Source organism: Balaenoptera physalus (genome assembly GCF_965194825.1).
Source record: "Balaenoptera physalus genome assembly, chromosome: 3".
In the NCBI taxonomy this organism is placed as follows: Eukaryota; Metazoa; Chordata; class Mammalia; order Artiodactyla; family Balaenopteridae; genus Balaenoptera; species Balaenoptera physalus.
Window position 1 is genome coordinate 37,839,902 of NC_138890.1, and position 26,210 is coordinate 37,866,111.

General features: G+C 43.3%; 1 protein-coding gene across 3 annotated transcripts in view; it reads right to left on the bottom strand.

Moving 5' to 3' along the window:
• Positions 1–831: 831 nt before the first annotated feature.
• ADRA1B (adrenoceptor alpha 1B) overlaps positions 832–26,210 on the bottom strand; it is a 51,687-nt gene continuing 26,308 nt past the window's right edge. Inside the window, exons 2-3 of one of the 3 annotated variants that reach the window (XM_082456479.1) lie at positions 5,936–5,970; positions 1,326–1,486 (exon numbers count right to left, since the gene is read on the bottom strand). In XM_082456479.1, the coding sequence (XP_082312605.1) occupies positions 1,466–1,486; positions 5,936–5,970 (56 nt within the window). In that variant the 3' untranslated portion in view covers positions 1,326–1,465. Of the gene's footprint in view, positions 1,487–5,935; positions 5,971–12,494; positions 17,874–26,210 lie in introns of those variants that run through there. The other 2 variants (XM_082456478.1, XM_082456480.1) reach the window with 2 other exon arrangements.

A 26,210-nucleotide genomic window follows, 5' to 3' on the forward strand; every position in this document is an offset into this window, starting at 1 on the left:
TCACAGGTGACAGGCCCACCTAGGGTGCTGGACTGGTAGCTCCATCTAGGATCGGGGTCCTGGGGATCAGGGCCAGGCCAGACATTGCCCAGTGTTGCCCACAGCAGGAGGATTTAGATACTGGTAACGGTCAAAAGCGGGCAAGCAGGATTTATGGGACAAGTCCAAGGCGTCACTTTCGGCCACAGGGTCAGATTTGTTTAGCCCTGAAGGGCAGGAATGGCAAAGGCAGAAACGGGGTCAAGGGGGCACGGCACAACCATTGCCCACAGGGCCGGCGGGAGAGACAGGGGCACACCTGAATGTGAACGAAAAGGCAACTCAAGATCTGCCTGCCACCCCGTTCACAAACTACTCAAAGCCGCACAGGAGAAATGACCTTTAATGTCCGACTTTGCTTCCAACCCCGCCAAAGTGCCACCGTTCAGTGAAGTACAGGAGGGGCTTGCGAGGTACGGAGTCACGAGACAAACAACGCCCTGGCTGCCTCCTGGGCACCCACTCGCTCTGCCCCCGCGCGGGCGGCCCCACACACGCACACACGCAGACCACACGTACACCGCACAGACACACGCACGTGCACCCACGGTTAAATACACGTACAGAGGGACTCGTTTAGATATATACACAGAGAGAGAGACGGAAATCCCGGCTGGCGTCGGGTCCCCCAGGCTCTCAGCATGCTCGGCCCAGCTCTCCGCGCTGTACCTGGCACCCATGCCCCTGCCAGAAAAGCAGCTGCCCCTCTCCCCGCCCCCCTCCCCCCGCTTCCCCGTGGGGCCCGTGTCTACCGGGCGCCGACACTCCCCTCCCCCCCTCCGCCCGCCCGCCCCCCACGATGATTGGCTTCCCAGGGAAAGGAAGCGGTGCGCGGGGCCCTAAAACTGCCCAGGCGCCAGGGGCATGTTGCTTTTGAAGCCGGGCTGCCCGTTGGCCACGTCGGCTGCGGCCTCGTGGCCCCCGTGGCTGGCGTCTCCGTCGGTCCCGGGGCTCTCGGGCTCGGCCAGCAGCTTGAAGGTGAAGAGCGGGCCCGAGTCGTGGCGGCCGCGGCGGCCCGGGGGCTCGGGCGCGGGCAGGCTCAGCAGGGCGCCGGGCGCCTTCCACTCCGGGAAGGCGCACAGCTCGACGGGCGGCGGCGCGCCGCGGCCCAGGTAGCCGGGGCTCGGCGAGGCCGAGGGCAGGGTCCGCTGGCTGCCGCTCAGGCAGCTGCCGCTGTCATCCAGCGAGTCCTTGCGCGACTGCGACCGCTCCAGCGAGCCGCCGCGCGTCCACGGCCGGTAGGTGTAGGCGCAGCCGCCCAAGCGGCGGCGACGGCGGCGGCGGCGGCGGCCGCGGCACTGGCACCCGAGGATGCGCACGAAGGCGCGCTTGAACTCCTTGCTGGAGCACGGGTAGATGATGGGGTTGAGGCAGCTGTTGAAGTAGCCCAGCCAGAACACCACCTTGAACACGGCGTCGGGGGGCTTCAGGGTGGAGAACAGGGAGCCTGCATGGGGAAGGGGTGGGGTGGGCACGGGCAGAAAGACAGACAGCAGTTGGTGAGTAGTCAGACCCCTCTCTTCGATGTGATCGGCCCAAACATTGTCAACCTGTGGCATTCCTGCCTCCCGGCCTTTGCCCAGGCCAGTTCCTCTACCTGGAATACTGCCCTTTACATCTCAAAATAAATGACTCCTACATTCTTTTTTTAGGCCAATCTCCATCACTTAACCTTCGCCCATAAAATCTTTTCTGATCTAGCTAAACGGCATTCAAACTCCCGTATCTCTAGATTTCCTAGGGCAGTGCTTACCACTTTCTACTCAACTGATAATAATAATCACCCACAATTGTACAGCTCTTGGGTCTGAGGCACTGTATTGGCGCTTTACCTGTATTATTTTATCCTTCACAAAATGCCATGAAGTATTTCCATGGCAAATATGAGATGTATTAAAGACCTAAAGGTGAAAGGTAAACCTTTATAAGGTAAAAGAAGACAAGGTAAAGGATGATCTTATTGATGGAGAGGTGAAGAAAAACGACTTAACACTTCAAAAAGATAAACTATGGGGCAAGAATGGGAGAAGATTATTTACAATGTCTAAGACAGTCAAGGGATTGATATTTAGAATATATAAGGACTCCTGAAAGTCAACAAGAAAAGGACAGCATTCCTAGTAGATAGTGGGCAAAGAAAAGGAACAGGCAATTTACAAAATAGGAAACCCAAGGGCTAATGAGCATATACCAAGATGCTCAAAATATTAGGCAGTCAAATAAAGTGAAAACCACAGAGTAATAGAACATCTGTTAGGTTGGCAAAAATTAGAAAACTCGATAGTGCCAAGTGCAGACAAGGGTGTGGAGACATGGGAAGTCTCCTGCTGGTGGGGGCACAGGCTGTGAAGACCTTCTGATCCCATTAAGTATACAGATACCTCCTGACCCAGCAATTCTGCTCCAGGGCAGAGCTCTCAAAGAATTTTCACACAGGTCCATCGGGGGCCATGTACGACTATGCTCAGGGTGGTGTTTATGGTGACAGAGAGTTGGAAAACACCTGGGTGCCCCTCACTGGGAGTTATGGAAAGGTAGAGTGGAGTACATGCATAGCACAGCAATTATGCAGCACTTAGAAGTCCTGGATGACATGTCCAAAAAGCAATATGGAAAGATCTTAAATACATTGTTCTTTGTGAAAAAAGTAGGAAACAATGAGATTTATAACATAGTATCTTTTGTTATAAGGTACAAACAACCACACACATTTTCAAAAACACTTTCAAGTTAAAAAATATTATACATATCAAATACAAAATGGGTGCCTAAGGGTGAGGCAGAGGGAAAGGGCAATAAGGGATGGGAATAAAAGGAAATAAATCAATAAAGTAAGAGAGAGGCCTGGCTTAGATCGATGACAATGAGGTGCTATGAATTGGGAAACATGATTAACTCATCCCTGTGAATTTGAGGTCCCAAAGCATTTAATGGCAATATTAAGTTAAAAACAATTCCATTTTAAATGCAAGGCAGTTGAGACTTGGAGAGGTTGAATGACTTGCCCCAGGCCACGCAGCATGTTTGTAATATAGCTGGGATTTAAACTCAATTCTGTTTGAATATGAAACGTGTTTTTTTTTGTTTTTAATGCTATTAATCATACCCTTTGTGGGAAAATGAGAAACTATTAAAAAGCAAAAAGAAAAGAAAAAATATTTTAAAAGCACACATACCCATAATGCAGAGACATCACATTTTGGTACATAAACTTTCAGATTTTTTTTCCTGTTGTATATACGTATGTAAATGCTTCAAAAAATGCAGATATACTTTACAGAACGTTTTGTAACTTCAAACCACGTCCCTAAGCCAGCCACTCCACCTGCAGTACAGTGACTTTTGTATTCCTGTCTTATCTCCTCTGTTACACTGTGAGCTTCCTGAGGGCCTGGTCTTTGGGATCACCTTTGAATCCATTTGTTGAAGGAAGAGCATCTGAATGGGAGAAATCTTAGCAAATCACGAAGTCCAACCCCCTTGCTTGGCAGATGGAGACACCGAGACCCAGAAAGTGGCTGAAGATCCCACAGTTGTGGCATAGATGCCACAAGAATCCCTATTTTGGATTGCACTTGAGTTTCCCCCCTGTAGCACTTGCCCTTCTTGATTATTTGAGCTTCGGCTTGTTGTTACAGGGAGCCTCCGACTTCTCTGCTTGGCAATGCAGGGGTGGTGGCTGGGGGGAGATGGCCAGAGTTCCTGGTGCGGAGTTAAACCAGAGAGGGGTTAACTTGGAAAGCAGGTTATCCATACTCCGGGTATGTGGTAACTATATATATAAGTACGCTGACTCTTCTCAACTGTGGGTTAGCTCTAGGTGGGGGCCAGTGAGGGCGCCACCTTGTGGTCTGATTTGCGACAAGGCTTGCACCATTAGGTTTTTGTCCCACTGTCCCAGATTCTCCTTTGGAATAAGACACTGGACAGAAGGCCCCAGTGGAAATGCAAATATGACGTGTGAACACCTAGTACCCATGATGGGGTGAGTTGTTTCTGCCCAGGGGGATGGTCTTGTTTCTGTCACTGAGTCTAAAGGGCACAGTTAAACTGGTCTTGACAAAAATGGGAAACTGGAGAATAAATTTGGGGAAGTGGAGAGAGGGAGGTAACACCTGGAAACCTTGTGAATTACCCTGGACGGTAAATGCTGGTGAGCGTGTACACAGGTAGGCACACCACCCATGAGGACATGTTAAGGCCTGGGATAGAGGCTGGGGAGGCACAGACAGCTGTGGCAAAGGTGGGGAGGATCCAGAGCAGGAAAGCGTACTTGCTGAAGACAAACTTGTAACTCTGCTTGCCAATCCTGTTGAAGATGTTAGTAAAATGGTCAATAAATGGCGTAAAGGGGGTGTATCCTGAGGGACCAGCTTTTAAAGGATACACAAATAACAGTAGTGCTAATAGCTAATATCAGAACCGTCAATCACATTGTGTGTGCTCTTGTACACATCTTACACTAAATCCTTTACACCATTTGCCCATTTAATGATCACAGTAATCCCTAGATGAAGGGACTATAGTTGGTCCTATTTTATGGATCAGGACACCAGCATGTAAGAGTGGTAGCTTTTTACATTTTTATACATTCATTCATTCATTTGTTCATTCATTCATTCCACAAATACGAAGCTCTGCTAAGTGCCAGGCATGAGGACAACCTGTGGGGATACAGACAAACAGGGGTGTGGTCTCTGCCCTGTGGCAGTCCACAGGCTTGTGGGAAGGCTGATGCATTCACAGTTCATTGCCACAGAACACACATGGCTTTATGACAGGGGCATATCATTCTGTACCCCTGTGCCACGTGGCATTTCTTTCTAGGTTCTTCTTCACTTCCATCACAACGGAAGCACCTTGTCAGGGATAAAGACAGGCTGGATCTTTGTCTTTATTTTCTTACAAAGCGCTCTCCAAGGACCATGGGGCTAAGATGTGCTCAGCCAAAGGGAAGGGGGTGATGCTGACTTTTCTCATGGCATTTATTTACAGCCACAATTTGAGTTTGGGCTCCCTGAGTTACTTGTTCCTCTGAGAAGAAGGTCATTCTTTGCCTTCAGCCACTTTAGGCAATGTGGCCTGGTGACTTGAGCTCAGAGTTTGGGGTCACAGAGGCCTGGTTTTGCATCCCTTTTTCGGTGTATTGGCTGTTTGACTTTTGAAAAGTTAATTGGCTCTCTCAGGCTAAATTTTCTTATCCATAAATTGGGGATAACATCTGCTTCATAGGGTTATTCTGAATACATGAAAAATATCCATGTAAACATACTTGACACAGGGTCTGGCACCTTGAAAATTCATAAACGGTGGCCATTTTCCAAATATACTTTATATCCTGGCCCATTCATTGCCCTCTTCCAGGAACTCTGCTCTGATTAACCCTACCTGACTCAGACTGAATTCTTCATTCTGTACCCCACAGAACATATACAATCAGATCTTATTCTGTTATTTTATTGTTTGTCTGTTAATTAAGCCATTCCAGGGCTGGCTGAGTCCTTGTTTACCACTGGGCAGTAAGTTCCTTCTGGGCAGAAACCATATCTTTATTTCTTTTCTTTTCCTTTCCAGATTTGTATATTTTTATTACAAAAGTGACACAATGGAGAATGAAAAGGGGGAGCACAGAGAATTTTTAGGGGAGTGAAACTACTCGGTATGATGCTGTATTGGTGGATATATGTCATTATACCTTTGTCAAAACCCATAAAATGTACAATACCAAGAGTGATCCCTTATGTAAACTGTGGACTTTGGGTGATTATATGTCAATATGGGTTCATCACAGTACCTTCCTGTCAATTTGAATGTGAACCTAAAACTGCTCTAAAAAATAAAGTCTATTAAAAAAAAAAAACCTCACTGACCCTTAAAAAACTAAAAATAGAGTTACCTTATGATCCAGCAATCCCACTCCTGGGCATATATCTGGAAAATATGAAAACTATAATTCAAAAAGATACATGTACTCCAATGTTCATAGTGGCACTATTTATAATAGCCAAGACATGGAAGCAACTAAGTGTCCATCAACAGATGAATGGATAAAGAAAATGTGATGTGTGTGTGTATACACACACACACACACACACACACACACACACACACACACACACACACAATGGAATATTACTCAGCCATAAAAAAGAATGAAATAACGCCATTTGCAGCAACATGGATGGACCTAGAGATTATCATACTAAGTGAAGTAAGTTAGAAACAGAAAGACAAATACCATGTGGTATCACTTATATGTGGAATCTAAAATGTGACGCAAATGAACTTATTTACAAAACAAAAGCAGACTCACAGACATAGAAAACAAACTTATGGTTACCAAAGGGGAAGTGGGGGAGGGATAAATTGGGAGTAGGGTATTAACAGATGCTTACCACCATATATAAAATATATAAACAATAAGGATTTACTACATAGCACAGGGAAGTATATTCAATATCTTGTAATAAACTATAATGGAATAGAATTGAAAAAAAGAATATATATATATATATATATATATATATATATATATATATATATATCCGAATCACTTTGTTGTACACCTGAAACTAACACAATATTGTAAATCACCTATACTTCAACTAAAAAACCCCTCACTTACAAAAGTGACACCTGCTAAATTAAAAAATTACACATTACAAAAAAATCTATATAATATAGAGTGAAAATTCTTTCTTCATTCAAGTAGACAGGACCAGAGTTAACAGTTTTGTTTTTATCCTTTCAGACGGATTTTTTTTAATGGGGTCATACACATACCTTTCCCCAAATTTCTATCTTCACTTAGAATATATAAAAGATATTTCCCCATGTCAGAGCATTACATCCTGCCCTCTGGATATACAGTAGTTCACTAAACTCTTTCTTGATGATGGTCAAGTAGGTGATTTCCAATTTTTGGCTATTACAAACTGCAGTAATGACAAGCCTCATGCATTTCGCTTTTTGCACCTTTGAGTGTTTCTGCAGGCTAACTTCCTTCACGAGCAATCACTGGGTCAATTCCACATTTAAGTCCTGACAGCTAGCCAAATTGCCTTCTGAAACAGTCGTACCAATTTACCCTCCTCCCATCGACTGTGTATGAATGTGATATTTTCTCTACACCTCCACAACTCTGGGTGTGGTCAGTTTTTAATCCTCATGTGTTTGGAAGCTGAATAATGACCTCACCTACCCTCTTGTTTCATTTGCATTCTACTTTGCTTTGTCCTCCTGCAGACCCCAGCATGACTCTCGCACCCTGAGCAAGCCCTCAGTGACTTCTGACAAGGACTGCCCTTTTCTCATTAGATTCCGATTCCTGGGATAGAATCCTGGTTCTCTCACCAGACACATGACCTTGGGCAAGTTTCATACTATACCTAAGCTTCAGTTTCCTCAGCAGTAAAATGGAGCTAATAAGAATACCACCTTCCCTGGGTTGTTGTGAGGATTAAACATGGTAAAACATGTAAAGTTCTTACTAGCTTGTTGGGTACCAGGTTCCTGCCACCTAAATCAACTCTGCATTAATGCTTATTAACCAAATAATAATTATTCCTGTAAACCACTCATTGGGCTGGAAATCTAATTATAGGAAACCTCTGTTTGATAACTTGATGTATCATTTTGGGTAAGTTGCTTTCCCTTTCCGGGCCTCAGTTTCCCTCCTTTAAAAAAATGTATTTATTTATTTTACTGAACTAGAGTTGACGGACAACATTATGTTAGTTTCAGGTGCACTACATAATAACTTGACATGGTTTCCCTCCTTTAGTTGAGTGGTTTGATCTGAGTCCTGTCCAGCCTTAATATTCAGAGTCTCCACGAGGCCAGAGCTAGAAGCCCTGCCCATCTCCAGACCCACCACAGAGGGGCAGTGCGGGTCAGGAACGCGACTGCCAGCTGCCTTGGATTCCACACATATGTCGGACCCTTCCCTCCTCCCTCACCTGCCAGCAGCACAGGAGCCACCTGGATTAGTGGCCCTGTTTGCTACGCCAGCCTGCCCTGGGGGGAGCCAAGAAGCCCTCGTTAATTAGGGAAGGTGCTGAGGCCCTTGGGGCATGAAAGCGGATTGGTGACAGGGATCTTTTTCTCTGGGCACCCAAACAGACCTTTGGGGGCCAATGAAGCTGCCAGGAGAGGGAGCAAATATCAATGGGAAATGTGGGCTCCTGGAAGCCTGCTCTCTCTGCTGGAAGTCAGGGCTATGCCTGCTCTTTGCCAGGGCCACTAACTCGCAGTGCATGTCCCTGAGCTTGGCTCCACTTCTCCTGCTCATGAAACGGTCCCACGCTCCTTGCCCTGCGTCTTAGCATCATGGCTTGGCAGGACTCCGAAACCTTCTTCCGTAACAGAAGGTCAGTCAGGGTGAGTAACTTGCTCAAGGTCACTCAGCTGGTGAATGGCAGAATGACGGCCAGAACCTGTTCAAATGTCCTTCAATTGATCCAACAGAGATTAATCGAGACAATGGAGTCCAGTGGTTAAGGACCTGTTCAGACATCACAGGCAGGTACAGCTGGGTTCAAGTGCTGACCCTGACTTCCCAGATGAGTGAACTTGGGGAAACTACTTGAGCTCTGTTTCCCAGAAAGTGGGGATGGTGATAATTCTTTTCTGCATGGATGAGTTGAGCTTAGGCTTGGTAAGTGCCTGGCATGTTGAAAGCACTCAAAGCTGTACTCAAAGTACAGTTTGACTGCTTCAAACACAACTACCGTTACTATTGCCAACACTGCTATTACTGCCAGTACTACTGCCAAGAAGATGAGGAAGGTGGCAAAGAGGATTAGATCTCCCGTGCAGACCAGGCCTCGGGACTCTTACCCTGCTGCTCTTTCCAATACAGGCCCAGGAATGGGACTCCAGGTAGTTCTGGAACTTGATGAAATTGTATGTGATGTTCATGCATTTTTCTGGGGGAGAATCCACAGCTGTCATCATGGGCTTGGGTCAGCAAACCTGAAAGGGTTAAGCCTCACCCATCTCAAGTCTAGGGCTTCCTAAGCATCAGTCATTCTACCACCCGGACCACCCGTTACTTAATGCTTTTCTTTAAATCGACTCACTTTTGGTATCTAAGCTAAATTTTTTTTAAAAAAGGAAGCTTTCTATCACCATTTAAAAACCTGCATCATTTGCTATAAACAGAATGCAGTGGTAGAGAAAAATAAGATGAAAACTAAACAATATTACTACCTCTGGATGTGGGTCTGAGCCTGCTCCCTTTTTCAGAAAGGGAGATTAGCCGGGGTTGAGGGGTGTTGAAGACTTGCTGGCCCTAAACTGAGAAGAATTCATTCCTCTTTGAGGACCTGAAGAATTGGAAAGAGAAGTGAACAGGGAATATTTTCTCACTGGAGAACCCAGCCCCTGGCACATAGTAGTGCTAAATAAATATTTGTTCACCGACTGACTGATTGAATACGTGACTCAGAGTTTTTTGTGCCATCTCTAGCTGTCACTTCAAGCTATCTTGCACATCACGCAGATCTGTAGTCATTTTGAGTAGCATTATGGGTGCAGCCCTGGGAAACCACTTGCGGGAGGCCACCTGGCTCCACTCGGTTGCCTCTTGCTAGCCTCTTACTGAGGTTTTTTAAACAGGTCAAATGAGACAACACCTCTGAAAGGGCTTGGAGGGGTTGAAAGCTGCACACCTGGATGGGGCGAGCAGGAGGCAGAACTTGAGAGCAAAGGGATGAAACAGCAAGCAGATGGTGCAGTGAGCCCACTCACATCACTTGGGCTTTGCATGCCTGAGGGCGACTTAGAGGCATGGTGAAGTGCAAGGATCAAAAGCTAAAGCGGGGACTTCCCTGGTGGGACAGTGGTGAAGAATCCGCCTGCCAATGCAGGGGACATGGGTTTGAGCCCTGGTCCCGGAAGATCCCACATGCCGCGGAGCAACTGATCCCGTGTGCCACAACTACTGAGCCTGAGCCCTAGAGCCCACGAGCCACAACTACTGAAGCCCGTGCTCTGCAACGAGAAGCCACCGCAATGAGAAGCCCGCGCACCGCAATGAAGAGCAGCCCCCGCTCACCGCAACTAGAGAAAGCCCGCGCACAGCAATGAAGACCCAACGCAGCCAAAAACAAATAAATAAAATAAATAAATTTTTGAAAAAAAGCTAAAGCAGAGCAGGATCAGCACAAGGAGAGGGACTTCTTGGCTGGACCATGGTCCCAATGGGTCATCCTTAAGGTGCTATTTAGCAAATCTGAACAGTGAACCTCCCTCCACTCTTCAAAACCACAGGGTTTGTTTGTGGAGTAGTAGCTACTATTTAACAAGCTCATGTCCTGTGTCAGCCACTGGCCAAATGCCTAAACATCTTTACGCCCATTACTCCTTCAACCTCAACCTCTCTGTTCCCAAGGCAGCCCAGCATGACTGCGCCTGGCACGGCTCTAGGGGGAGCCATTCCGCACTGCAGTCTATAGCGTTCCTGGTGACTGGGTCCAACCTGCCGCGCCCGCGGCAGGCCACAACTATTACACATGGGGGAATGGAAGGCAAGTTGCTCCAGGTCACAGAGCTAGTGGGGGATAGAGTTTGAATATGAATCCAGGAACAGAATCCTAAGAGAAGCTGTCAATCACTTCCAATACAGTTCATGGGGAAACAAAATACACATGTTGGTGTGTATAAAGGACTGGAAAAATATACATGAAAGGAGACGTCAACCATGTTTATCTTTGGGTGGCGAAATTATGCATGAATTTTCCCTCTCTGGGCTTTCTGGTGTTTTCCAACATTTTCTCCATAAACACGAATTACTTTTGTAATTGGGAAAAATCCAATGAATATTATTTTAAAAAATGAAAAATGAATCAAAAGATACTGTGTTTATGGGGTCCTAGTTATATGTCAGTCAACTATCTTATGTTCTATTTCATTTAATCCCCCTGACAGTTCTATGAGCAAAGTGGGATTATCCCTACTTTACAGATGAAGAAATGGAGCTGCAGCTAGAAGGCAGCACTTGCTCAAGGTCCTCCACAGGTAAGAGAGAGAGAGAGAGAGAGAGAGAGAGAGAGAGAGAGAGAGAAAGGTTGGAAATGAGATTTTTTGTTGTTAAGCCCAGCAGCCTCCTCTGTTAGTTCCTGATGTGCTTGTAGGTTCCCTGATGTGCCTTATCCTCTTACTATAGGGCCCTTTAATATTCCTTCATTAAATACTGGTTGAAGGAATGACCAGTGGGTGGGCTTGGAGACTGCAGCAAGGCATAGAGGGATGTAAAGCATCATTTATCTGGTCCCCCCAGGGCTGGGTGCTTTTTAACATCCCTCTGAGCTCTGACATTCTGTGTCTGTAGGATTATAAATTTGATTTGACTTATTTCACAGTCAGCATCACACAAGCAGACATCTCAAGGGAGCCAGTGGGTGGTGAAACCATTTTGATCAGCTTGTAAATAGAGTGGAGCTCCCTTTCACTGTGACTGTTATTAGGAGCACTTGGCTACACCTTTAGTCAAGCCAAGTCTCCCCAGTGGAAACAGTCTGGCCCAATAAATATTCAAAAATTGAAAATACTAGTTGCTAATTCTTTCAGCACTGGCTTTGTGAAGGAAGTTTCCTTGGATTTGGAAATTCCCTTCGAGGTTTTTCCATTTTCATTTGCTGCTTAACCCTGGAATGTGATCACAAAATTGTCCAACAAATACAATATCCTTGGGGCCAAAGAGACACGTTAAGATTTACAGCAAATACTGAAAACAATAATAATCACCAGAGCTACCATTTATAATGAACCAGGAACCAGTTATTAGGTACTATGTTTATAAACATTCTCTCATACAATCCTTCCAGAAGCCTTGCTATTAATATATCTCATTTTATGGATGAGGAAACTGAGGTTTAAGAGATTAATGAAGTCACATGTATAGTAAGTGGTAGAGTTAGGATTAAAATCTAACTCTGAAGTCTACTCACTGGTTCTTACTCATTGTTTAATAATAAGAAAAAGAAACTACTATTCATTTCCTTAAACACCAGGCAATTTCTCCCTCAACTGGGAACAATCTTTCTCTTCACCAAATTGTCACTGTATTTTATCTGAGGCTAAAATACGGCATTTATTACTTTCTATATTGAATTACAGCTGCTTAGGGCTATGCCACATCTCCTCAGATTAGACTGTGAGCTTCTAGAAAAGAGAGTTCATGTCTGATTCTTCTCTTTCTACTCAGGGCCTAGCACAGTGCCTGATATAGGACAGGCACTCAGCCAACGTGTGTTACAAGAATAATATTAGTAATAAAAATGACAAAACCAAAAATATGTTAGCCTCTGGCTACTCAAAGTGAGGTTCATGGGTAAACAGCATCAAAATCACCGCAGTGCTTGTTAGAAATGCAGAATCTCAGTGATCCAGGGAATCAGAATCTGTCTACTTTTTAACAAGATCCTGACGTGAGAAGCATTGCCCTCCACATTATAATTTTATTTTAAAAATTGTTTTCCTGGGTATCTTGGGATTCATGATGGGCAAAGGCTGTGTTGAGAACCACCTCACTATGGGATTGATTTCCTTGTCCCAAACCCTCCAGCGGCTCCTATAGTTTATAGGATAAAGTTCAAACTGCTTAGGCTGGAATTTAAGACCCGCTCAACTTGGCTGCAACGTACTGATTCTTCACAACACGAGTTGACTTTTCTGGCTCGTTTCCCTGTATCTACTCTGTCCACTGGTCTGAGATGCCCACTCCTTTCTCCTCCTCCTCTCGCCTGGCTCAAATTCCTCCTTGTCATAACCATAGCCCATGATGCAGAGCTTCCTGTGAAGCGTGAAAGCAGAAGGAAGGAATGAGCAGGCTGTGAAGACCTGCTCAGATCCAGGTAACCGACATACCTTAGCTAATTTCACTCCCACAGTAAGGCATGAGGGAGGACTGGGTTCTGTAATTCTCAATTTTCAATTTACAGATGAGGAAATAAAGTCTTCAAGTGTATGGAACTCACCCAATGTTACACAGCTATTAAACGGTAGAGCTGGTATTCAAACCCAAATCTGCCTGGTCTCAAAGCTGGGCAGTTTCCACAACAGATGATACAGCCTCTAAACTCTTAGAATAGTTCTGGTTGGGGGAAGGCTAGAATTATTTACTTCTTATTTGTAATGGTGTCTTTCTATATATTTTATATGGTCATTAAAACACAGAAGCCAAGAATTTTGTGGCACTCTACCTCGACGGTTCTTAACCTGAAAATGCTGGTTATGCAAATAATTTAGCATCATATAATTTCAGGGGCTCACAGACTCACTGAATCCCATCCATGGGTACCCAGGAGGTGCACAGTCACCAGATTAAGAGTCTTCTGCTATTCCCTCCACAGAATTCTATCACAACAGCTGCTGAACTTATTTATTTAAGAGTCTGTCTCCCTTGTTTACAAGCTCCTCAAGGCCAGGGTCAATCTTACTTGTCCTGTTTCTCTAGCACCAAACACAGAGCTTGGGTTATAGTGAATGTGCAAAACTATTTGTTGAGCACATAACCTGCTCTTCATGTGCATAGCCCAGTATCTGGTTCATGGTAGGCGCTAGGTAAATTGTTGTGGAGTGATTCTCTTGCTTATAATGTGCTTCCTTCCTCTTCTTTATTTAAATAGTAACCACAGGCCAATGCCCAGTTCAGTTTTCATCTTCTTCCTGAAATCTTTCCTGACTGCTCCAGGCTTCTTCTCCTATATTTCCCATCAAAACAAAGGCCATACCACATGGATTCATATGGAATGTCATTCTTGAGAGATGTGCCACTTGTCTCTTTAGGCAGCATCAAAGCTCTGTGAAGATGGAGTCTGTGCTCTATACTTCTAGCACAGGACTGGGCATGGGGTCCGTGCCATCAATTGCCTGCTGGTTACTTGATGGACCCATTCCAACTTCAAAGAGGGAAGCGACCTCTTGGCTTAGGCCCAGAGTTGGGAGCAGATGGGATGGAGGAGTTTCTGCAGCACTTAAGGGTTTACATTTGATGCCAAACTGAGTGTGTTCCATGCTTTGACCTCAATAGCAATTTCCGCATAGAACCCTTTTAAAACTGAGTGTTGGGGGGAACCTATGTGAAGGAAGTGATACCACTTTATGAAGGGGCATACAAAGAAGACATGTACAAATGGAGAGACATAGCTTGCTTTAGTATAGAAAGTCTCTATCCAAGAAAACTTCAGTTCTCCCCAAATGCATCTGTAAATTCAAGATAATCTCATTAAAATACCACCAGGTTTTTTTGGGGGGGGGTGGTAGAGAGGGGAACCTAAATGATCCCAAACTAAATATATGGAAGAATATAGATTATAGAAGAAAAACCATGAAAAAATAGCCAGGTCAATTAAAATAAATAAAGAGGAATTGTGGGAGTGGTGTGGGGAAGACGGGGAAACTTACCCATGCAGAGAGTAAAACCTACCATAAAATCATATCATACCATAAGAGTAATTAAAAAATACCAGGGCAGGAGGTGCAAGAAAATGCAGATAGATCAACGAAATTATACAGTTTATAAACAGAACCAAATATCCATGAGAATTTTATATGCCATTGCAATGCTTGTGGGGAAAAAACAGATTATTCTATAAGTGGTGTTAGGACAACAGTCTCTAGCTATTTAGAAACAAATAAAGCTGGATCTCTACTTTCTTACATTAAAATAAACCCAGATGGATCTAAGATTTTAAATATTAAAAGATTATTAAGATATAAGAAGATGGAAGTGAATATTTTTTATGATTTTGAAATAGGAAAGACCTTTCTAAGCATGACAGAAGTTCAGAATCTGTAAAGAAAAGTATTGTTGAGTTTGCCTAGACACTTCTATAAGGTCATAAACTTTGAAAACAAAGTTATCAGAATTGAGAGAAACATTTGTAATTTAAAGGACAGTAAAAGGAATATTTCTAATACACAAAACTCTCTTTCAAATCAAGAAGACAAAGCAACTCAATAGAAAACAAAGTAAATTATATGGATAAGGAAATAACAAGAATAATTACAATGGACAGCCAGTGAATTAATGAAAACCTCATGGAATCCTTTACAAAGCAAATAATGCAAATTAAAAAGCAGCAAAATATTTCAGGTCTATTAGTTCGGCAAAGGTATGAGAAAACAGACATTTGCACGCATTCTGTGTGTGGGTACAGATTTTGGGTGGAAAACTGGTGTTATCTGATACAATTTGAATGAGCATAACTTTAGCTTTTGATGTAAGTACTCAATCCAGGAATTTATCCTACAGAAGTACTCTTAAAAGGGAGCAAAGATAAAAGTACAGGAAACTGCAGTAATGTTCCCCCCAAATGGGAAATAACCTAAATTCCAGCAATAGGGGATTATGAAATAAACCACGTAGCATTCACGCATTGAAAAACCATACGTCTATTAAAATGGCAAGCTAGGTCTACATGGAATGAGGCCCATGCCAGAGTTAAGTAGGAAAAATCAAATTTCAGGAGAGAATGTCTAATATCTGATTTTTATAAAAAACATTTTGTGTGTGTGTGCGCATGTGTGTGTTCATAGAAAAAAATCTGGGTGAATGTGAAAAAAAACTGTTCATAATGGTTATCTCTGGAGGATGGCTTTATGGGAAGATTTTCACTTTTTATTTAAAATTCTTTTTGCAATGAACAATCATTGCTTTTGTAATTAGAGGGAAACAGGGAGAGAGGCGGGGGGAAAATGAGAGACAGAGAGAAAGAGATAGAGAGAGTGGTTGAGAATATAGGGGCAAAGACCCAGCCTAGGGCTAGAAGCTGGCTGACCTTTATTCAGGGTCATCACAGTTCTGGGCCTCGTTTCCTCATGTATGAAATGGGGGGGCTGCATTAGCTACTGGGGCTCCCTGCTTCTTGGATTGTCAGCTGTGTTCACTCCATTGCAGAGGTGGAACAGAGACTAGGGGAAAAGTTACAGATATACCTGTGGCCAGAGTGTCTTTGAGCCTATAACAAAAAGGCTGTGCAATACTGGATGCTGCCCTCAGAGCGAGCAGATGAACCTGCTGCTTGGCTGAGAGGCTCGGCACCTTCGGATGAAAGGCTCCAGAGAGAACAGGGACAATTACTGGCTTTGGGGAATCAGGTGGTAAAACGCTGAGACTGGACCACTTAAGCCATTAGGCACCGTGCAATGCCTTTCATCCCTTGTCTCAGCAGCTGTCCACTGACTCCCCTGCCTTCCTCTTTCTGACTCATCCCTCTGATCTGTCCTTTGGCTGGTGGTAATCCAAACTTTTTCCTATATCCACTGGCTTGCCAGGTTCAGGTTGGGACCCCCGGACAGCTCTGCATCTCCTCTCCACTTGTCAGGCCTGGTCTGGGATGCACTCCTCCTCTGGGGGCCACACCTGGGCGTCATGGCTGCCCTGTCACCTGAAGCCCTTAGAGTGAATGATGCCAACCCGCTGTCTCTAGGGCGTCTTGTCTTCTCACCAGAGCCCTCGCCTGCCTTTCTGTATCCCGAGGGCCAGGCACATCGCTGGTGTCATGAATATTGTATGATGAAATGATTAGGCTTTGCTACTGCATACGTGCCACTGTCCAGATTTTAGCAAAGCAGGGCCTTCTCCTGCTTCTCAGTCCAGGTCCACAGACATTCCATAAAATGACCCTGAAATTGCTGCCCTTTCTCATAGCTCGAAGGCTCCTCATTGCTAGGAAATTTGCAGATGCAAGTGCCCGAGGGACAATTTATTGCTCAACTCAGAGATGGCCTGTAGGACAGAGAGCTGGCTGGGCTTGCTGCAGCCATGGGAGAATGTTTTCTGAGAGTTTCCATGAAGGGACAAGATGTAATTCAGTATTTACTGCCTATGCTGTTTATATGTGTAGCCCAGACATCAGCTGGGGGCCTTTCCACCCCTTGAAAGCTAGGCGAGATGATCGTGAGTGTCCCTTTTCCATAACCCTGGGATGTCCAAAGCCCTCCCTCAAAGTCTCTGGATTCCTGGAGTGGGGCAGGGGGAATAACTTCATTCCCGCCACTCTGCTTCTTGGGCTCCATTTCCCTTGATGCCTGCTCTGCTTATACAATCTGGAAGCAGTGATTCCACAAGATGAAAATTACCCGCACCAAGCGTTTAACGTACTACTCAGTGCTGGGCTCCCTGGCCCCCTCCTTGCCCTCTCTCACCTCAGCTCCTCCCCTCGCAGATTGCTCCAAGAGTTCCAAATTCTTATTGCTTTTTTAGGCAATAATTCCTGTTTTCTCTTCTGGTAGCTTTGGCATCAGCCTTGTTGAGGGCAGCAAGGAAGAGGGGGATGTACGTTGTGATGGGGGGAAATGGGTTTCACTTTCTACCTTCAGCTCTATTTAAGATTTTTCCTAAAGACAGTTCCTTTCCTCAAATTACTAGATTTTCAGAAAATACAATTTCTTCACCTCTTTCTTGTAAATATACATGAAATATATTCTCAGTTTGATGCAGGTTTTTAGATTATTGCTTGCAGCGGGAGGTCCCAAGCTTTGTTCCACTTTACAGAGAGTCTTTATCGAGCATCCCTTAGGTACCTGGAACTGGTTGAGAATTTAATCCAGGAGATTAACGTTGACTGGGGAAGCAAGGAGATTTCAACAATTATTTTATTCAGTACCTATAAGCCGGTGAGGTGAATACAATTATTATGCCCATTTTATGGATGAAAAAAACTGTGGCTTAGTGCAATTAAACAAATTGCTCAAGATTACATAGTGGTGGAGATAGGATTCAGTTCCAGGTCTGACCCTGGAGCAACTGATCTTTCTGCACCTCAGTGCTGATTCCCACAGACTGGAGACTTGTTATATCCCTGGAACGTTCTGTGTGAAGGCACCTAGAAGAAAACCAGGAGGTGCTGGTTACATGTTGGGATGGAGAGGTAAGTGTGGGTGATAGTTTGGGAAGGAGGAGTTACTTGACTTTGCTACTTTCAGAGAACTTTCCTGCAAAAACGATTTCATCTTTGCACATTTTGAGGAGACAGGAGCTGGAAAGGCAGGGAATTGCATGCCCTTTGTGCAAGAGGGTGCAACGGCAGTGGGGCAATGTGTCTCAGAGAGCTGGTGACCTCAGGCTGTTTAGAGCCTGAGAGAGGAGGCCTGACTTCCTGTGCAGTGTCCTGATCACAAGGAAGGTGGAGAAGTCGTGCTGACTCTCGTGGTAGTTAGAAATGGACTCAACCTTATGATGGTGCCCAAGAAAATACAGAAGATGGTGGTGATCTGAATTTAATAACAACAACAATAAGAACAGCAGTTACCGTCTATTGGGAGCTTATAGGAGGCAAGCGCTGTATCAAACTCCTAACATACATTATCTAACTCTGTACTCAAAACATTTCAACGTGGGAGGCACAGTTACTGTCCCCATTTTACAGATGTTGAAATTGAGGCTTAGAAGAGAAGCAATTTGCTCAGAGTCAGAGATATTAAGTAGTAGAGTTTCTGCTCTCCCATCTTCTGCTATTTGGACCTGGTGAGGAAGGCCATCAAAACTCCAAAGACTAAAAGGACATGTAAAAAAATTGAGCAGATTCCACAAGGGAGTACAGGGTGCAGGGGGAAACAGAAGAGCCATGTTTGGGTGTGAATATACTAGTTTTCAGATGACTCATGTTCCCAGCCAAATCCAGGAGGAACTGTAATTATTTAGAATTGAAAAGTCATTGTCTGCCATCTCCTGGCCTTGTGAATGTAAGTCCCAGGGACCCAAGAAGGTGGGAGGAGAATGGATGTTTAACTCACAAATCCTTCCATCATCTGTAGATGGGCAATGCCAAGAACATAAGCGAGAGGACAGGGCATAGGATGGAGAAAAATTAATAAATAGAGATCAAAAGATAGAGTTAAGCCAGACAGTAAAAGGGCAGAACAGCCCCCTTTCCCATCACCACTCCTCCTCATATTTCTGACAAGGATATGGTGGTCTTGTGCAAAATGAGACCCCAAGGTGGCCATGGACGGGCAGCAAGGACAGGGCAGCTCAGGTTCCAGCCTGAGAAGCTGCCTGCATCCTCTGTGTGTGTCTCATGGTGGTCTGGCAGCCCTAGCCTGTCTATCCAGATGGAGCTGAATTCTCCACTGGGTCACCCAAAAGGGCAATTCACTCCAGAGTGCTAATTCCTCTGTCCACCTCCTTCCTTGCAGGCTGGGACCACTTGTTCCACCCCCAATTCTGAAAACGCCACTGAGCCTCAATGGATCATTATTAAACACGGCCCCAAAAGCACATGCTCAGGCCAAGGAAAGTTCCCAGAAAAATCTTCCTGGCAAAGCAGCATCACAGCAGATGGATGGGCAAGGTTCTGGCCCTCATGCTCCCCCCACGTCTTGTCTTCATCCGATGCTTGTGATAGGAGAGGGGTGGGTAGGGTTGGCAGAGGCTTGACTGATCTGGGATGAGGCTTTCCAGACCATAACGGAGCAGGATGCGAGGGGAGATCGTGAAAGACACTAGTGAGTGAAGAAGAGCATTTGGCAGAAGGAGCCTTGTTCTTTGGAGGCTGCTGAAGCGCACCAATGGGGGCAGGCCAGTGACGGCCTGTCCATCTGCTCGGAGGTCTTACTGGTTTGGTGGAGGACAGCACGACCTCAGGAGAGAGTTTTGACCGGGGTACCTCCACTCCACAGGGCAAATGGACCATTATAGTGCCTGGGCATTTTATTCCAGCCTCTTCTGATCTGGTTCCTTACACTGCAGGATTGTTAAAAAGAACAGTCTGGTCAAACCAGCATTTGACCTGGTTCATTAGCCCTGTTTTTAGTTTTAGTTTCAGTATTGTTGATATATCGATCCTCTAGCAAGCATAGGAGTTCTTAATGGTGTCTGTGAACTCCTGAGAAATATGGGGTTATTTGATGTGCACATGTGCATTTTCTGTGTAGCTGCTTCATAGCTTCCATCAGATTCTCAAAGGGGCCCATGTACCAAAAAAAGGATAACAACAATTTGTTTAAAGAAAATCAACGTTTCAGTTGGGAATTGGGTTGCACGCATGCTCTAAAGAGCATGAATAAGCTATCAGAAGTCTGAGCTTCATTTCTCTAACGACAATACAAATTAATAGTGTCTTGTGTTGGCAATGATGCAAGTGAGTGGGCATTCATATCCTGACGGTGGGAATATTGATTGGGACATGCTTTCTGGAGGGCAATTGGGCGATATGACTCAGAGACCTTACAATTTTATGTATTTAGTTATCCTGAAATTACAATTCTAAGAATTTATCTTAGTGATTAAGGGTGCTGCCTCTGCAGTCATTATCTATGTCACTGTGGGCAGATTACTCAACCTCTCTAGGCCTCAGTTTCCTCACCTGTAAAATGGAGGTAATATTACTTATTCATAGGACTCCTGGGAGGGTTAAATTAGATAATACAAATGAGGTACCACCTCACACCGGTCAGAATGGCCATCATTAAAAAGTCTACAAGTAACAAATGCTGGAGAGGGTGTGGAGAAAAGGGAACCCTCCTACACTGTTGGTGGGAATGTAAGTTGGTCCAGCCACTATGAAAAACAGTATGGAGGTTCCTCAGAAAACCAAAAATAAAATTACCATAGGCATATACCCACTCCTGGGTATATACCCGGACAAAACTCTAATTCAAAAAGATACATGCACCCCTATGTTCATACAGCACTATTCACAATAGCCAAAACATGGAAACAACCAAAATGTCCATTGACCGATAAATGGATAAAGAAGATGTGGCATATATATATACAATGGAATACTACTCAGCCATAAAAAAGAATGAAATAATGCCATTTGCAGCAACATGGATGCAACTAGAGATTATCACACTAAGTGAAGTAAGTCAGAAAGAGAAAGACAAATACCATATGATATCACTTACATATGGAATCTAAAACATGGCACAAATGAGCCTATCTACAAAACAGAAACAGACTCACAGACATATAGATCAGACTTGTGGTTGCCAAGGGGGAGGGGAAGGGAGAGAGGGATGGACTGGGAGTTTGGGGTTGGTAAATGCAAACTATTACATACGGAATGGATAAACAACAAGGTCCTACTGTATAGCACAGGGAACTATATCCAGTCTCCTGGGATACACCATAATGGAAAAGATTATAAAATAAAGAATGTATATATATATATATATATATATATATATATATATATATATATATATATATATATAACTGAGTCACTTTGCTGTACAGCAGAGAGTGGTGCAACACTGTAAATCCACTATATTTCAATTAAAAAAAATAAATAAAAAAGATAATACATGTAAAACAGTACAGTGCCTGAGTAATAAATACTCAATAAATGTTAGTTATTATGATTTAGATACAAGGATTTTATTGCCACATTATTTATCATAACTAAAATTTTGAAACAATCCCAAATATCCAACATAACTGATTGGTTTAATGATCCATATATCTCAACCATTAAAGATTAAATTAGTGAATATGATTCGAAAAGTGTTAATAATATATCAAAAGACAAAGAGTAGGTTACAAAATAGTATGTATGATATCATCCCATAGAAAAATGGCTGAATAAATATGCATCAAATATTTCAGTAGTTATGTGTGAAGGACGGCTTTTTAATGCCTTCTTTTTGTTTTTCTGTATCTTCTAAACTTTTCTATAATGAGCATATATAACTTCTTGCAATAAGACAAAACAAACCCAGTAAAAGTTACTTGAATAAAAAAAAGGATGACTGGAGAATGGTTCAAGATGGCGGAGTAGAAGGATGTGCTCTCACTCCCTCTTGCGAGAACACTGGAATCACAAGTAACTGCTGAACAGTCATCGACAGGAAGACACTGGAACTCACCAAAAAAGATATCCCACATCCAAAGACAAAGGAGAAGCCACAATGAGATGGTAGGAGGGGTTCAATCACAAAAAAGTCAATTTCCGTAACTGCTGGTGGGTGACCCACAAACTGGAGTACCCTTACACCACAGAAGTCCACCCACTGGAGTGAAGGTTCTGAGCCACATGTCAGGCTTCCGAACCTGGGGGTCTGGCAACGGGAGGAGGAATTCCTAGAGACTCAGACTTTGAAGCCTAGCAGGATTCGATTGCAGGACTTCGACAGGACTGGGGGAAACAAAGACTCCACTCTTGGAGGGCACACACAAAGTAGTGTGTGCATCGGGACCCAGGGGAAGGAGCAGTGACCCCATAGAGACTGAACCAGACCTACCTGCTAGTGTTGGGGGGTCTCCTAAGAGGCGGGGGATGGCTCTGTCTCATCGTGAGGACAAGGACACTGGCAGCAGAAGTTCTGGGAAGTATTCCTTGGCGTGAGCCCTCCCAGAGTCCGCCGTTAGCCCCACCAAAAAGCCCGGGTAGGCTGCAGTGCTGGGTCGCCTCAGGCCAAACAACCAACAAGGAGGGGACCCAGCCCCAACCACCAGCAGGCAAGCAGATTAAAGTTTTACTGAGCTCTGCCCACCAGAGCAACAGCCAGCTCTACCCACCACCAGTCCCTCCCATTGGGAAACTTCCACAAGCCTCTTAGATAGCCTCATCCACCAGAGGGCAGACAGCAGAAGCAAGAAGAACTACAATCCTGCAGCCCATGGAACAAAAACCACATTCATAGAAAGATATACAAGATGAAAAGGCAGAAGGCTATGTACCCGATGAAGGAACAAGGTAAAACCCTAGAAAAACAACTAAATGGTGTGGAGATAGGCAACCTTCCAGAAAAAGAATTCAGAATGACCGTGAAGATGATCCAGGACCTCAGAAAAAGAATGGAGGCAAAAATCGAGATGCAAGAAATGTTTAACAAAGACCTAGAAGAATTAAAGAACAAACAGAGAAGAACAATACAATAATTGAAATGAAAAATACACTAGAAGGAATCAATAGCAGAATAACTGAGGCAGAAGAACGGATAAGTGACCTGGAAGACAGAATGGTGGAATTCACTGCTGCGGAACAGAATAAAGAAAAAAGAATGAAAAGAAGTGAAGACAGCCTAAGAGACCACTGGGACAACATTAAACACAACAACATTCGCATTATAGGGGTCCCAGAAGGAGAAGAGAGAGAGAAAGGACCAGAGAAAATATCTGAAGAGATTATAACCGAAAACTTCCCTAACATGGGAAAGGAAATAGCCACCCAGGTCCAGGAAGTGCAGAGACTCCCATACAGGATAAACCCAAAGAGAAACACACCAAGACACATAGTAATGAAATTGGCAAAAATTAAAGACAAAGAAAAATTACTGAAAGCAGCAAGGGTGAAACGACAAATAACATACAAGGGAACTCCCATAAGGTTAACAGCTGATTTCTCAGCAGAAACTCTACAAGCCAAAAGGGAGTGGCATGATATACTTAAAGTAATGAAAGGGCAGAACCTACAACCAAGATTACTCTACCTGTCAAGGATCTCATTCAGATTCGATGGAGAAATCAAAAGCTTTACAGACAAGCAAAAGCTAAGAGAATTCAGCACCACCAAACCAGCTCTACAACAAATGCTAAAGGAACTTCTCTAAGTGGGAAACACAAGAGAAGAAAAGGACCTACAAAAACAAACCCCCCAAAATTAAGGAAATGGTAATAGGAACATACATATCGATAATTACCTTAAACATGAATGGATTAAATGCTCCAACCAAAAGACACAGGCTTGCTGAATGGATACAAAAACAAGACCCATATACATGCTGTCTACAGACACCCACTTCAGACCTAGGGACACATACAGACTGAAAGTGAGGGGATGGAAAAAGGTATTCCATGCAAATGGAAATCAAAAGAAAGCTGGAGTAGCAATACTCATATCAGATAAAATAGACTTTAAAATAAAGAATGTTACAAGAGACAAGGAAGGACACTACATAATGATCAAGGGGTCAATCCAAGAAGAAGATATAACAATTATAAATATATATGCACCCAACATAGGAGCACCTCAATATAAGGCAACTGCTAACAGCTATAAAAGGAGAAATCGACAGTAACACAGTAATAGAGGGGGAATTTAACACCTCACTTACACCAATGGATAGATCATCCAAATAGAAAATTAATAAGGAAACACAAGTTTTAAATGACACAATAGAACAGATAGATTTAATTGATATTTATAGTACATTCCATCCAAAAACAGCAGATTACACTTTCTTCTCAAGTGCGCACGGAATATTTTCCAGGATAGATCACATCTTGGGTCACAAATCAAGCCTCAGTAAATTTAAGAAAAGTGAAATCATATCAAGCATCTTTTCTGACCACAACGCTTTGAGATTAGAAATCAAATACAGGGAATAAAACGTAAAAAACAGAAACACATGGAGACTAAACAATATGTTACTAAATAACCAAGAGATCACTGAAGAAATCAAAGAGGAAATCAAAAAATACCTAGAGACAAATGACAATGAAAACACGACGATCCAAAACCTATTGAATGCAGCAAAAGAAGTTCTCAGAGGGAAGTTTATAGCTATACAAGCCTACCTCAAGAAACAAGAAAAATCTCAAATAAACAACCTAACCTTACACCTAAAGGAACTAGAGAAAGAAGAACAAACGAAACCCATAGTTAGCAGGAGGAAAGAAATTGAAAAGATCAGAGCAAAAATAAATGAAATAGAAACAAAGAAAACAATAGCAAAGATCAATAAAACTAAAAGCTGGTTCTTTGAGAAGATAAACAAAATTGATAAACCATTAGCCAGACTCATCAAGAAAAAGAGGGAGAGGACTCAAATCCATAAAATTAGAAATGAAAAAGGAGAAGTTACAACAGACACCGCAGAAATACAAAGCATCCTAAGAGACTACTACAAGCAACTTTATGCCAATAAAATGGACAACCTGGAAGAAAAGGACAAATTCTCAGAGAGGTATAACTTCCCAAGACTGAACCAAGAAGAAATAGAAAATATGAACAGACCAATCACAAGCAATGAAATGGAAATTGTGATTAAAATCTTCCAACATACAAAAGTCCAGAACCAGATGGCTTCACAGGTGAATTCTATCAAACATTTAGAGAAGAGCTAACACACATCCTTCTCAAACTCTTCCAAAAAATTGTAGAGGAAAGAACACTCCCAAACTCATTCTATGAGGCCCCCATCACCCTGATACCAAAACCAGACAAAGATACTACAAAAAAAGAAAATTACAGACCAATATCACTGATGAATATAGATGCAAAACTCCTCAACAAAATACTAGCAAACAGAATCCAACAACACATTAAAAGGATCATACACCATGAACAAGTTGGATTTATCCTAGGGATGCAAGGATTCTTCAATATACGTAAATCAATCAATGTGATACACCATATTAACAAATTGAAGAATAAAATCCATATGATCATCTCAATAGATGCAGAAAAAGCTTTTGACAAAATTCAACACCCATTTTTGATAAAAACTCTCCAGAAAGTGGGCATAGAGAGAACCTACCTCAACATAATAAAGGCCATATATGACAAACCCACAGCAAACATCATTCTCAATGGTGAAAAACTGAAAGCATTTCCTCTAAGATCAGTAACAAGACAAGGATGTCCACTCTCACCACTATTATTCAACATAGTTTTGGAAGTCCTAGCCACGGCAATCAGAGAAGAAAAAGAAAGAAAAGGAATACAAATTGGAAAAGAGGAAGTAAAACTGTCACTGTTTGCAGATGACATGATACTATACATAGAGAATCCTAAACATGCCACCAGAAAACTACTAGAGTTAATCAATGAATTTGGTAAACTTGCAGGATACAAAATTAAGGCACAGAAATCTCTCGCATTCCTATACACTAATGATGAAAAATCTGAAAGAGAAATTAAGGAAACACTCCCATTTACCATTGCAACAAAAAGAATAAAATACCTAGGAATAAACCTACCTAGGCAGACAAAAGACCTGTATGCAGAAAACTATAAGACACTGATGAAAGAAATTAGAGATGGTACAAACAGATGGAGAGATATACCATGTTCTTGGACTGGAAGAATCAACATTGTGAAAATGACTATACTACCCAAAGCAATCTACAGATTCAATGCAATCCCTATCAAATTACCAATGGCATTTTTTATGGAACTAGAACAAAAAAATATTAAAATTTGTATGGAGACACAAAAGACCCCGAATAGCCAAAGCAGTCTTGAGGGAAAAAAATGGAGTTGGAGGAATCAGAC